The following is a 13,913-nucleotide window of genomic DNA, read 5'->3' on the forward strand; positions in this document are numbered from 1 at the left end:
TAACGGCGTTAAAGAAGTTTCACTTCAAAAAAAGCCTTGAATGCTGTGTTTGTACATTTAGGATGAAACACCATTACTAACAGTTTAATACTATTTTAAACATGAAAATGTAGGCTCAAAAAACATATACGCATATAATTTATATTTCAATACTAGCTGCGCCCTGTGGTTCCACTCCCACGGGAATTATGGGACATCACAAATACAGTACTGGCACCTATATAGGAATAATAATCAATAGTATATAATTGGAATGGATAAGGGTGAAATTGTCCCAGAATGAGAAGACCCTTCTGGTGCCCTTTCCAACCAGGTCCCCAACAAGGAAATAATAAAAATAAATAGCCCCAATGTACTTGTAAATATTTCTCAAATAATCTCAAAAGGCAAAAAGATTCAAGTAGACAGGCGAATTATCTCAACCTTCACATTTCCAATCCGAATATGAATTACGACGCACGCACATAAAAATTATTTTCGTTCACCGATATCATCTCGAATTACTACAGATAATAAAATATCGTTGGATGTACAGTCAAGAGCACATCAAGTTGCCCGTCATGAATCTCTATGGCATGTTAATAGCGGCGAGTTAGCAATGAATTTGGATAGGTTCACGTGCTGTAGACTGTACGTTCGATGAATATTCTGGTCGTAGGGCGCTGACAACATGACGGCCTCGCCTACTCCGCGTGGGCTCATAATTATATCGGAACTAACGTAAATAAGAAAAAAAAAAACTTACTCACTTTTATTTTTTTTATCGAAAATAAAGTATTTTTTTCTGCAGACAGTGTTTTATTGTTGTAAGTTTTCTTGCGTGCCCTTCGAATATTTGTTATGCCAGTGAGGCTAATTTATCTTTGTCAGTTTACCTTTTTCTGTCACGTGTGTGTTACCATTTTCAGTCGACAGTATGATGTGCTGTCGACTGTACACATAATGAATTAGGATAGGTTGATCGCCGCTGTTACCGCGACATAGGCAACTTGGCATGTTCAAATTGTTCAAAGTACTCGAGCTGAATTGTTGTAATCTGACAGATTAACTGTTACATAAGTCTGCCTGTAGTGATTGGCCAATAGTGAGTTATCCCTATCCAACATTTGAGAAGTAAAATGTACAACGCTACCTGTTCGATATGTTACATATAGGCTATCAGATACTTTATCAGCAACCGGTGATACAGGTGATGATATGTTTGAAGACAGGAAGTCTGGTTACAGCCAAGAATCTTGGCTTGTGAGCTCAATCAAAAAGGCATAGAGGAGAATGATAGGCTTGTCACATTAATTGAACTGATGCATTCATTAATATTATTGTGGAAATGGTCCAACACACGCATTTGAAGTATATTGGATGCCGTATTTCGTGTCTATTTATATGCACAGACAAAAATTTTCAAAAATTACTCTAAATCTGTAATACAAAATCATAATACAGATTTTTTAAAACGTAGAAAAGGTAGATTGCTAATCAAATATATCCTGATAGTTGATGGATATTAATTACCTAGTCATTTCTGTCTGACCACAGACCATTTAGCTGTGTTTCTGACATTTGGACGAAAATACACCACTACAATCAATGAAATGTCACTTCCCTGGCTCGAAAATTTTCTCTGGTTATAAATCAAATGTTGCCTGCATATGTGTGCTAAAAATAATACAGCGTTGTTATTATTGTTTGGCACTTACAATCGCTCGCACAGTGCACAGTTCCGGTGCACAATTTGTGCAATTAGTATTGTAGCGGGCAACACTTGTCGCGCGCCCTCTGATGTATTACAAGCATTATTTATTGTTAGGGTTGTCACACTCCTCAATAACTTGTAACTAGTCTTTATTATCTTCTGTTCATTCGGAGCTGTGACGCTACTGCCCTAGGTTGGCGTAAAAGATAAATCTGATTCAGATATCTACTTGATGTAAACCTTCTTTGAGAAATATATTGTTGCCTATCAGTTGCTAAGGCCTGTCCCTTAGTCGATATCCACTGGAAGCACATACCATTTCTAAATAGTCTGTGACTGGAGTATATGCAATAGAGGATGTCAACCCTCCTTGGGATTCTGGGGCTGAACCGCACGCTAATGACACGTGTGTGACGTTATAAAGCTTTACGTTATAAAAGGAAGATCGTTCTTTATTAACTAACTTCCGGAGTTAGGAGTCCAGTCAACTCTTAAATATTGAATATCTTAAAATCATATATTTTTAAAATTATGTATTTCATAGAACGTTATTGTATGATAGTTTGTGCGAATTTAGAATTGAAATTTACTTGTTTTAGACTAAATCTACATTTTAAAGATGAATGATGTATATGTTTGTGAATTTGATGAAATTTGCAACACAAAGTGACATGTAAAATAACCTTTTATTTATCATAGATGGGCGATCCCCTAGGTAGTCAACAAAACTATTTTTTTTTTAATATTTGTATTTTTTGTCTAAGTGAGACAAATCGGCCATTTTAATTAAGACTTTTCTCTCTTTCAATTGAACTAAAAAAAAACTTATTGATGTGAATCATTTTTTACTTTAATAAAAAAAGTAGATCAGTTCAACACGATGATATGCTATAATAGTGGGTGTTGAGTATTTTCGTGTTCTGTCTGAGATCTCTGCCTGCGATAACAAGCCTTGAAAATTGAATACATTCAGTAATCCAAGTGTGTTACTGTAACATCGGACTTTGTGCTATTTCTATCTCATTGCACTACTTTTTTTATATGGTAAATAGAGAAATACGTATTCATAGGAACTACTGCTTATTATTACATGAACATTTCGATTGATTGGAAATCTGTGACATGCTGGTGTCCCATTTTGACGCCATTTTTGGCCGGACTTGCAGAAGCTGTGCTGTGGTCAGCTAAGTGAAGCTAAGTTCCGAACAACTAATAGAATTTCGCTTGTCAAAACTTACGAATTTCTATTGGTTTAGGTCACCCCATCTGGACGGAAACTTAGTTTCAGTCAGCACAGCACAGTTTAATGTAAAATAGATGTAACATTGATCCTACTAAAATAAAATTATTGTGTGATTGTTTATGTATGTAACTCAATCTCGCAACATCTCAAATCGTCTGTCTTGTCTACTAATGCATCTACAGTTAATGATTATTTCTGCTGAAATCGGCTCACGTCGAACTCGTGTATAATTTTTTTCTCTACTGTTGTAAGTAAATTTGAATTTCGAAGCTCCATGGTATTATTATTATTATGTTGTGTAGTTGTATTCGGGTTCAAGGGAATAATGTTGAAAAACTCTAAGTTATAATTTTACTCATACAAAAAATACATGTTTTAATTTTATGAGTGACATTACTGATTAAAATATTGTGCCGATATCTAGACAGCGCCATAAGCATGACAATATTTTAATTTCACAATGGATAAGTGCCAACCCTTTTGACGTTAAATCAGCTGCCATTGCGACAGATTTATAGATTCAACCATAAACAAGCTAGATCTAGAAGCGTTCCCTTGTTACACGCTCAATTAGAAGCCAAATTGTAATGCTTCTCTCCGCAGTGGTAACTAACTCTTTCATATATTATGGTAATTTTAGGTTAAAGACTCGAATAAAACTGCGTCAAAACTAAACGTCAGATGAAATAATTTTCATAAAAATGTATACACGACAATAGAAAAAATCTCTTTCTCTCTTTCTTTGATTTTTTCTATTTCTTTTGGCTTGATGGATTTATGATAATAAAGTTACCTCTACATAGTTATCCTCGCAGAATCTTGTTTTGGTGGAATCTTGGATTAGCAGTTTTGTGTTTGACATAATCGTCTTATGGCAGCAAATAAGAAAATAAGATAGAAAATTAGTAACATTGGTCCATTTATAGGTCAGACAGATACGATCGTTTTTCCTTGTTTTTTATTATAAGATTATTTTTCATCAATATACCTATATTGCCAACAGTCGAGCATCAACATCCCCCGTGCCTCCCTCCGGCTCCCTGCCGCGGCCCGGCACGAAGCAGGTGACGGTCACGGTGCAGGAGACGGTAGTGGAGCCGGCGCAGGCGCAGCAGCAGCCGCCCATGACGGTGGCCCCGCTCCGCCAACACTACCACGCCTCTAACGCCACTAAGGAGCTGGACGATCTTATGGCTTCTCTGTCTGACTTTAAAGTGAGTTTGAACCTCTTTTTTTATGACACAACTCTCTTTTTTTACTACTAGCGGCCGTGCCGGCTTCGCTTGGTTAACCTTTCTCAGGAATCACACTATTTATTGGTTAAATTCGTACAAAAGTCCGTCCGGTATTTTGAGTTTATCGTCTTCATACCGACTGACGCGACATGGGCGTGCGGTACGCTGTATTTGACCCATGTCATTCATGAAAATCAGCTTGGAACATATGGAAGATGATGGCATTGTGTAAAAGCCAGACTCAGGCGGACTATATACGACGTCGTTATTCAGATCAACTTGTCAGCTTTATGTACCACCATTGCGATCTCCATCTTTAATTTATTTAGCCAATAAATTGTTTACAATTATCAGTAATAGAGACGTTGGAGCCCTCTTCGGCGCCAAATCACGAACGTGACATTTCTGACGACCCTAAAATAAATGAGAAAAGGCCGGTCTACTTTAGTGGAAGCAGGTGTAGTGCAAGGTCAGCGCGTTGACGCAGCAGATCCACGGTCAAAGGAGAACCCCTGATTATACGAGCCCCAACTTCAAACGCTCTAATTCTCATTCATAAAACTGTATTTACTAAATTAACTTTTTTTTTATTTATAATCCGGCGCACCGAACACTGGCGAGTGTTCGGTCCGCCACTCATCCAGTTTACGACTCCACTGATCGGAAGCCTAAGGGCCTCGGGACTCTGTCACGGTCACCTCGGCACACTGCACCAAGCATTTTCCGCTTATTATAATATTTACAACTCTCCTTTCTTGGTCCATGGCTATTTCCAGCCGCGCAAACAGGCATCTCTCCAGCGTCGTGCCGTCTCCCTCGCTCTCATGGCCACCGCCATAGCTAAAGATAGTTCCGAGCGTTACATCACAGGCGTGGTGGGGCCGCGAGCTTATAATATTAGAGTACATAGTCAAAGTTTTCACTCGGACCGCATTCGCTCCAGTTTCACACGACCGGGCGGTTTTCCTGTACGTTGGGAAACTCGGGGCTTATGATCAAATTCAATTAAATTAAATCTGATCATATGTTCTTAGTTATTTTTGCTCAGTCTTATATAGGACTGAGTGATAATGGCTTGTTGATTTGTTGTTGTGATTTCAGGTGAGCGGCGCAGGAGGCGAGGGCGGAACTCACGTGTATCGGGAGAAACGCGCGTGGCAGGAACACTACCGCAGCAGCCCGCGGCAACCCGAGTCCGCTTCTCTCGAGCACATGCTCGGCTCCCTCCGGGCAGACATGAGCCGCCAAGGAGTTCAAACCCCTCAAAAGGGGTGCTGCAACGCCTGTGAAAAGCCCATAGTCGGACAGGTGGATATCCAACGGACTTCATGAAGTGGATTACAGTGATTTTAAGTGAATCGTTTGAAGCAAGTGTTTGTGTCTCCAGGTCATCACCGCCCTGGGCAGGACGTGGCATCCCGAGCACTTCACCTGCGCTCACTGCAACCAGGAACTGGGCACGAGGAACTTCTTCGAGAGGGAAGGCAGGCCCTACTGCGAACCCGACTACCACAACCTGTTCTCGCCGAGATGCGCATACTGCAACGGACCAATCCTCGATGTTAGTTTCGTTATCGGATACCTTAGATTATCGACGCTAATTAATAAGACTTAAAGTCGAATTTTGTTTACAGAAATGCGTGACGGCGCTAGAGAAGACGTGGCACACAGAGCATTTCTTCTGTGCTCAATGCGGACAACAGTTTGGGGAAGATGGCTTCCACGAAAGAGATGGGAAACCATACTGCCGTGCTGACTATTTCGACATGTTCGCACCCAAGTGCGGCGGATGCAACAAACCCATCATGGAGAATTATATCTCGGCGCTAAACACGCAATGGCACCCGGATTGCTTCGTTTGCAAGGTTTGTATTCCATTTCCTATGTATATAGGCTCTCTTAGACAGCAGAGTAATGCCGGCAAAGAGGTACAGTATTTCTGACATCAGCTTAAGACTAGCGTCGCTACGCCAGGTTAAGTATACTACCTGATTGAACAATCAGTCTATGCCTAATGTTATTTTTCACCACAGGACTGCCAAATGCCCGTCAAAGGCAAATCCTTCTATGCCATGGAGGGAAAACCAGTATGCCCAAAATGCGTTGGAGTTGATGAAGATGAATAAGGGATGATGTCTATGCTACAGCTCCCAAAATGGATGCCCTCCCCAATTTTCTTTTTCAGCTATGCTAGCCGGTCAAACGGCAAGGGAATGAAAACACAAACACAGATGTACACACACAAACACACAATACATGAGACGACTCTAGTACAACATACTTTATAGGTTATAATTAATGTAATATATTTTTGTAAAATTATTGTTATTCTAAGATTTGTAATTAAATAAAGAGAACAAAAATAAAATTAAAGAAAAAAAAATAACACTAACAAAAAAAAACTATAAAAATTTGAAACTATAAAAACTTGAACTTTAGTGGCCAGTGTCAGGTACTCTGAAGGCCACGTGTGCGTACACGCCGCACGGCATTGACCTTATATCAATTGTTACGTCGCGAAAAACGCGACCAAAAAGAAAAGCGGGTCAAGTGCCGTGCGGATAGTGTTTCCCGCGCACTCCTAAACTCGGCCGCTATAAATAGGGCGCCGTGACGTCACGTCTGCATCACAGCAGGCGTCGTAGATCACATCGGCTTTGTTTATGGGCCACCCGATCAAATTTATTTTTGAGACAACATTCTATTTATAAATGTCGCCAGGGGATTGACATTCAGATTTAAAAAAAATAATAATATCAATTTTGCTAGCACAAATATGAACATCCGATAGGACTCTAAGACGATAATGTATGTATAGATAACAGGTGCAGATTAAATAACATATACCTGTAAAAAATAAATATAGTATCTATTAGTATCAGTCTCACTCATGGGCTTATCCGCAATATCAGCAGATTGATTGGGAATTTCATTTCATTTTTATTTCTGTCTAATTTCCATAAATACTTGCTGGCACCTAAACCTAGATCTCGCTAGGCACACGTTGTGAGAATAAATAATCGCTTTGATCGAAACATATAATTATGGTACTTACCTCGTAAATTTGATGACCAAATTTCGTATCAAAGTTTTGAATACCTGTGAAAATCACGAAGGACCGTTTGTTGGCGCTGAGGTCTGAATAGATCGCAACAAGGCTTAAAGGCCTAACAATGCCTAAAACGTGTTTTTTGCCCAAAACTAATATCCAATTTTCTGTTCGGCAGTATTTTGCATTGCAATAAAACTGCGTAGCTTATTTAGCTAGTATTATACAACCGCAATAAGATAATAAATCACACCTAAATAATTATGAAGTTCACGCCAGTCGACATAATTTTGTGTAACATGATAAAATGTCAGACCACTGGCTTCGCGCCAAAACCCTGGACATGCCGTGAAAACAAAACCGAAATAGTTATTACCGCATGACCTTGTAGAATAACGTTATTAATTATTATCATGTCCGGTCGTTAATATTATTCCGAAAATAAGTATACGTTTATTGATACGATATCTATTTTCTAGAAGAAATATTCACACTTTAATCGTGTTTATTTTCAAAGGTTAATCGACTGCTTGAAATTACACTGTGTTGCTAAATATTTTCGTTTACATAAAAATAGATGTTTTCACTTGTTAAACTTTTGTTTAGTATATATTTTTAACACAGAACACGCACACACACATTACTGTTTGTTTCTAAATTTACTGTTTCATGGTTTTAATTAATTGTTTGTTTCATTCTGTGAAATTAATTTAAAGAAACTCGGGAATTGGTTGATGTTTTGCCATGTGTCAAATTGTCGCTGACTATTTTCAGAAGACAGAATGTCACCGCCATTAAAATAACATTAACCTGAAATGATTCAGAGACCATAGAATAATTTACCGCTCAAGCGTGATTGAAGGCCATAGTTGACGGTACAAGACTAAATTTTCATATGACCTGTTTTACCTTCGCCATTAAAAGAAAAATACAAAATTATTTTTAATCTTTCTAGGAGTGCCGAGAGCCTTTCCACGGCGGTTCATTCTTCGAGCACGAGGGGCAACCATACTGTGAAACTCACTACCACGGAAAGAGAGGTTCCCTCTGCGCCGGCTGCCACAAGCCCATCGCCGGCCGCTGCATCACCGCCATGTTCAGGAAGTTCCACCCAGAACACTTCGTTTGCGCCTTTTGTCTCAGGCAACTCAATAAAGGCACCTTTAAAGAACAGAACGACAAACCTTATTGTCACACCTGCTTTGACAAGCTGTTTGGGTAATTACGAGAGGACGGTAATAGATGGCGCTGATATTTCAATTATTTTATCGATAAATGTTATCAGATGTAGTAGACCTTCGGCCATGATCGTGGCGAATCGATTTATAGTCGACATCATATCAACTTACCATAATTCATTGCAAATTTGCTGTTAATTCCGCGATATAAAGATCCCAGGTATTGTAACCATCTACGTTTTAATTGTGAGCTTTATGTCAACGCAAGGATAAACCAGCAATACTTACTTCGATTCATCACGATCATGGCCGATGGTGATGATAGCCGAAACATCTGGCATTTAACTGCCTCCCTGACTGATATTCGAACGAAGAATGGAAGAATAGAGGCCAAATGTAATATTTTAACATAGTGAGATGCATATAAAACATATTTAACGTTGACTTAGATAGATCTGATCTTATGTAGCGATACTGATGACTTTTCTTTACATGGCGTGAAGATATTATATAGTCATATTTGATTTTCGTTTACACAACATCGCCACAGGATAAATTGGTGGATGTGTCCACTTTGTGAGGTCAGTTACACTTAAAATTCTAAAACCAGCTTGTCTTGGGAGGCAGTTCAGTTGAACGAAGGATTTTTCTATGAAACTTTAAACACCATCGCTCGATGCGCACAATATAGTATTTAATTGGTCCGAGAAAATCAAGTTGTACAAATCTTAAGTGAGCAACGAATACAAAGTAGCTTTAGTTTGTCATAAATGCATTGGTTTTACTGTGTTATAAAAGATATCGTAAAGCCGACAATAAACTGTCGACAGCTGAACAGAACTTGGCGGTTTCGACGTTCAATATTGATTGTTTCTTACGGTATTATGAAGCTAACATACAAACTATGCATTTTACGTTCATTCGCGTCGGCATCTGTCCGAGTTCGGGCGATAATATGTAGGACCCATTAAATCTCGAAAGTTTTCAATACGAATATAATAACATAAAATTCTGCGTTGACGAAAGACCATAGCCCTAATATCAGCCCTTTTTTCAGTAAAATAAACGGTTAAAAAGAATAAATATCAGTTTTACTCTAACTGAACTTGAAAACGCTAAAGTTAACGTTCTTGTCATAAAAACTTAAATCACTATTAAATCCCAATACGACTTGGCAGGGGATGGTCTTTTGACAATTTTATTATTTTTATGGTGATTTAGTTTTTATGACATTACATAATGCGAAATGAGATTTGACAAGCGACTAACAAGTTGTTGCGAAAGATACTCAAGGACAATACAGTCGGTCCTCTACAGACTTTTAAATCAATAATTTCCATTGTCTTATCATATGTGTAGAGCCAATAATATATTCCATAGTATTTATACTGACTATTTGCACAAGTATATTTCTGATATTATTTATGTATTGACACAGTAACTATCGTACTTTACAAGAAACGTGCCTAAACGTTCAAGATAGATAAATTGATAAAACTTTTGTAGATAACATGAAATTCAACAGAAAATAATCTATTTCATAATCCCTTGAAAGTAAGATAAAAACCTGAGTTAAGAATAAAATTGATTGTCTCAAAATTAATACTTGAAGAATCGATTAGTTAGGCACTAATTAATTAAAATCGATTAGACCGATTAGATTAGCCATTTGACTGTCTTAACTAGTGCATGTGATGACTAAAAAATTTGGTCCTGCCCACACAGATAAGAGTTTTGTTGGTCCTAAGATGGGTTTGACTGGCCTTGCGACTAATAATTTAAAAATGAAATTTTCTTGTCAATATCAACAGCAGCGACTGCTATCTTCGAGTCTTAATTTTTTGCTTCTTTGTTAACATTAAATACTCGTATTTATTGACAAAAAGTCAAGACAGTTAAATCCTGAATATTTATTTCAAGTAAAGTTTCATTTTCTGAATATCTCCTTTCTGTGTGTTTTGGACCTCATTGTTTGTACTAAATTGTTGTATATTAGATAGGAGATTATTCTCTTTAAACACGTGATGTGCAATTAGATTAAGTGTCTCAGACAAAACATTAGTTATAAGTTACTAATTACGAAATATATTTCTCAAATAAAAATAACAGCTTACAGATTGTTATTAAATAGGAATTCCTAATTACAAGATTTTGTTGTAAAAATAATTAGTTTATGAATTTTTCATCCCACTTGATGAATAATTAATAAACTATCTCATAGCATAAAACTTAATAAGTTTTCTTTTCCGTTTCAAACAGTATCGATTTCGATTGGTTTCGAAATGGAGTCAAATATCACAATAGAAGTGGCGATTTAAAAGATTGTTAAAAATCATTAATAAATAATATCTTTTGTCAATTAATTTTAAAGGCTTATTACATTGAATTACATCATATAAAACAAAACGGCCGATCAATATACGGCCTCAACTTAATGTGTACGTGCATTTTAAATATTGAGTGGAATCGATATAGTTAAGTTCTAGAAACTTCCATTAGTGTACGCTATATGTTATGGAATACTGTGCATTGTTAATTTTTATTACTCATTAACGTGTTTACGTTATCGCTTACTCGTTAGGTGCAAGTGCCAAATCTGTTATCAGCAATACTTTATAGAGCTGCACTTTTATCGCTATGCAATGTATTTATAGTTTTTCTAAATACAAAAGCAAAAAAATGATAAGCCAGGTACTACTATTATGACATCATGAAAATTCCATTTATGAAAATATTCAACGATCGGATCGTTTTGAATTTAGAGTACAATAATATATACAGTCTGAAATTACAATTAAAACAAATGAACTTATGTACTTTTGTCAATAGTATTACAGCATGTGACATGTGACCGACAAATATTGATTTGGTTGGTTGATAACAACGCCCCGTATGGTGGAACTGAACTGGAACAGTTGCTGTAATAGTTATCCGTTTATGTATTAATCTAAGAGACATGATTTTTATTGAATCGGTAATATTTTAACAAATATATTAATGTTTTTTTTTTATTAGACTTTTCTTTATTCACATTTTGGCTTTGACCTTTAAGTAGTCATACATATGTATTTTCCATTTTTGTTCCCTGATGTGGACGACATATCGGACAAGAGTTCGCGTAATTAAATTCAGTTATTAAATTTTAATTAATTTCAAGTTAACCGGATAAAAACCTCTTAACATCCCTCCGTTATTAAATTTAATTAATATCAAGTTACGTAAATCAAAATCTCCGTTATTAAAATTAAATAATAAATTTGTGATTATACCATAGATGTTGGATTCCAAATTGGTTTTACCAAAAGCTTATCGAAGACAATTATTATCTGTATCTGGATTTCCCTTTATAATCAGCTGGTCATTAATCATCTCTTATCGATGTAGACTGATTTTTATGACACTGTAAATTCATTTTGTTTCTTTGCAATATGGGTTAAGTGGGTGATTAAGGAAACAAATAGAAATCGACAGAACGCTGTTTATTTTGTGCTAATCAAATCAATTTACATCCCTACACTTACAGATATATGATTTTAAAAAATTAGATGAGAAACAATAGATAAACCTAAAAAAACTGTACAAACATTCACTTAAAATCTAAATAAAATACTATGAACTAATCAGTCTTTGGCGAGGTGAAATACAGAACTGCTCCCTTACACTAAATCAGGGAACAGTTCAGAAAATGACTCACACCAAAAATCTGACAAGTCCATAGCTTCATGTTCACTGAGAGGAGATGACAATGACTCATAACCAAGATCTGAACTAAGGCTTGTGTGCGACGGTGACAACAATAGATTGTCATCAATGGAATTTGGTGACAAAGTCATTGGGGACACCATTTTCAAATCAAAGTCAGTTTTTAAGTCCGTATTTAACAAGTCTGTTTCAATTTTGATTGGAGTTTCGACTTTTGTAGGTGCTTCTTCAACAATCTGCTCCTCACAGGGCACTTCAACAGTGACACAATCATTGTCTTCATCAAAACTGGCGTAAAAAATGTCTCCTTTGTCATTTCCTTCCTCTTTTATTTGTACGGTTTGTTTAGGTGCAGTGACTATAATGTCAGGAGTGTAGGGGTACGCATAAGAGTGCTGGGCCAGTATCCTGTCAACGTCGTGCTTCATGTCTATGACTGCACCTTCACCGGATTCCAGGTGCTCTGCTGCGGTCCCCACCACTTGATTTCCTTTAGAACACTCTCCAGATTCCCGGACTGTGACCTGAAAACACAAATTTGAATAAAAATCTTGCCATTAATAAAAAACTACACATCAATAAAATTTCTCTAAAATATTCCATTACATTATTTGTCTTGCTATATTGGATTGTTCCATTGTGAAAACTTGTTAGTTTCTTGTTTGTTTTGTAATTCTTGAGAGTTTACCAAACATAAACTGCAAACTAGTACAGATATTATTGATTTTTGCTTGCTTTTTAAAATGTACTGGACATTGTAGAAAATACTTATATAATTCAGATAAAAACTTACATTTTCAACCGCTCCTGAAGCACTTGCGCTAATTTCTTGTAATAAGGAGTCTGCAAGTTGATGGAGGCTGTCAAGGTACTCTTCTGAGTCGAGGTGAGCGAGGAGGTCTGAGAGAGCAGGCACATCGCTAGCAACAGTCGCGCCGCGCGGATCGCCGACGGGGGCCCTTCCTTCTGCTGAGGAGACTCTGCTGGTCCTTGGGCCCCCGCGACGTTTCGCGCCGCGGACTCGCTGCGAAGCGCTGCATTCTCATTCAAAAGACGCTCGTTCAACGCCTTCAAGCTCGCCACTTCGCTCGCCAACCTTTCATTCATATCCATAAATTGCTTCAAACGGTGTTCCATTTCATCCATTTTCGCCTTTTTCCTGTCGCGCGATGTTTGTGCTGCCACTCTGTTCTTCAATTTCCTGTAACAAGTGTTTTTTTCATTAATATTCTTGTTGTTATCAATGAAAAGGTCTTGTTGCACTGGACGTATAAATAAAATCAAAGGATAACCAAAGTAAATAGATCTCGTCTCATCCCGTTAGTGTCAACGTAAGCAAACATAACTCACTTTCTTTGCATTTTCTCCTCCCATGTCAGATGATCCAAACGCCGTTTCCTGGACGGCTGAGGTGACACGTCCAGGACCACGTCGGAGTCCATCTCCTCCACCGCCAGATAGTTGTTGGGAACGGTAATGATAATAGGGGCGCTCATTATTATCCTTTGGATTTTTCAATAAACAAGAGACACTCCACTTGAAAAGCAGTTCTATTGTCTTAACGAGAGCATGCTAAACACAACTTCTATTCACTTGTTATTTGTTAGAGCACTTTTCTACGATATATTTCCGCGAGCGCGTAGCAAAAGATTGCGTCGTACATTATCAAGCTCGGGTTTCGTATTGAATTATTTTGTACCATTCTCGAAAAGTGTATGTGGAGCTTTGTTATTGGCTAGAATCGAATGTGGGCGGAGTTGCAATGTCATCAGTTAAACAAAGATGCCGCAAAATTTCTGATAGTATAGAAAGG

At 37.4% G+C, this 13,913-nt stretch overlaps 2 protein-coding genes across 8 annotated transcripts in view; one reads left to right on the top strand and one right to left on the bottom strand.

Moving 5' to 3' along the window:
• Pax (Paxillin) overlaps positions 1–11,407 on the top strand; it is a 53,899-nt gene extending 42,492 nt beyond the window's left edge. For 6 of the 7 annotated variants that reach the window (XM_053768189.2, XM_053768180.2, XM_053768199.1 and 3 more), the window contains 5 exons: positions 3,940–4,150; positions 5,273–5,479; positions 5,559–5,732; positions 5,806–6,036; positions 8,176–11,407. In XM_053768189.2, coding sequence (XP_053624164.1) covers positions 3,940–4,150; positions 5,273–5,479; positions 5,559–5,732; positions 5,806–6,036; positions 8,176–8,442 — 1,090 coding nt within the window. In that variant the 3' untranslated portion in view covers positions 8,443–11,407. Of the gene's footprint in view, positions 1–3,939; positions 4,151–5,272; positions 5,480–5,558; positions 5,733–5,805; positions 6,037–6,204; positions 6,573–8,175 lie in introns of those variants that run through there. The other variant, XM_053768171.2, reaches the window with a different exon arrangement.
• Positions 11,408–11,862: 455 nt separating this feature from the next.
• Xbp1 (X box binding protein-1) lies at positions 11,863–13,796 on the bottom strand. The gene is made up of 3 exons (XM_053768455.2): positions 13,451–13,796; positions 12,894–13,301; positions 11,863–12,624 (listed from the first exon to the last, which is right to left on the bottom strand). Exons 1-3 carry the CDS (start codon positions 13,594–13,596, stop codon positions 12,531–12,533), a joined length of 648 nt encoding a protein of 215 aa, XP_053624430.1. The 5' UTR covers positions 13,597–13,796; the 3' UTR covers positions 11,863–12,530.
• Between the last annotated feature and the right edge of the window lie 117 nt (positions 13,797–13,913).

This window comes from Plodia interpunctella, chromosome 3, assembly GCF_027563975.2.
Source record: "Plodia interpunctella isolate USDA-ARS_2022_Savannah chromosome 3, ilPloInte3.2, whole genome shotgun sequence".
Taxonomy (NCBI): Eukaryota; Metazoa; Arthropoda; class Insecta; order Lepidoptera; family Pyralidae; genus Plodia; species Plodia interpunctella.

Excerpts from the sequence above, each read along its gene's own strand:
- Xbp1 (XM_053768455.2), bottom strand. The coding sequence starts at position 13,596 with ATGAGCGCCCCTATTATCATTACCGTTCCCAACAACTATCTGGCGGTG. Across the intron at positions 13,302-13,450 it reads GAGGAGAAAATGCAAAGAAA|GAAATTGAAGAACAGAGTGG; the intron begins GTGAGTTATGTT and ends CACTTGTTACAG. Across the intron at positions 12,625-12,893 it reads CTTCAGGAGCGGTTGAAAAT|GTCACAGTCCGGGAATCTGG; the intron begins GTAAGTTTTTAT and ends TTGTGTTTTCAG.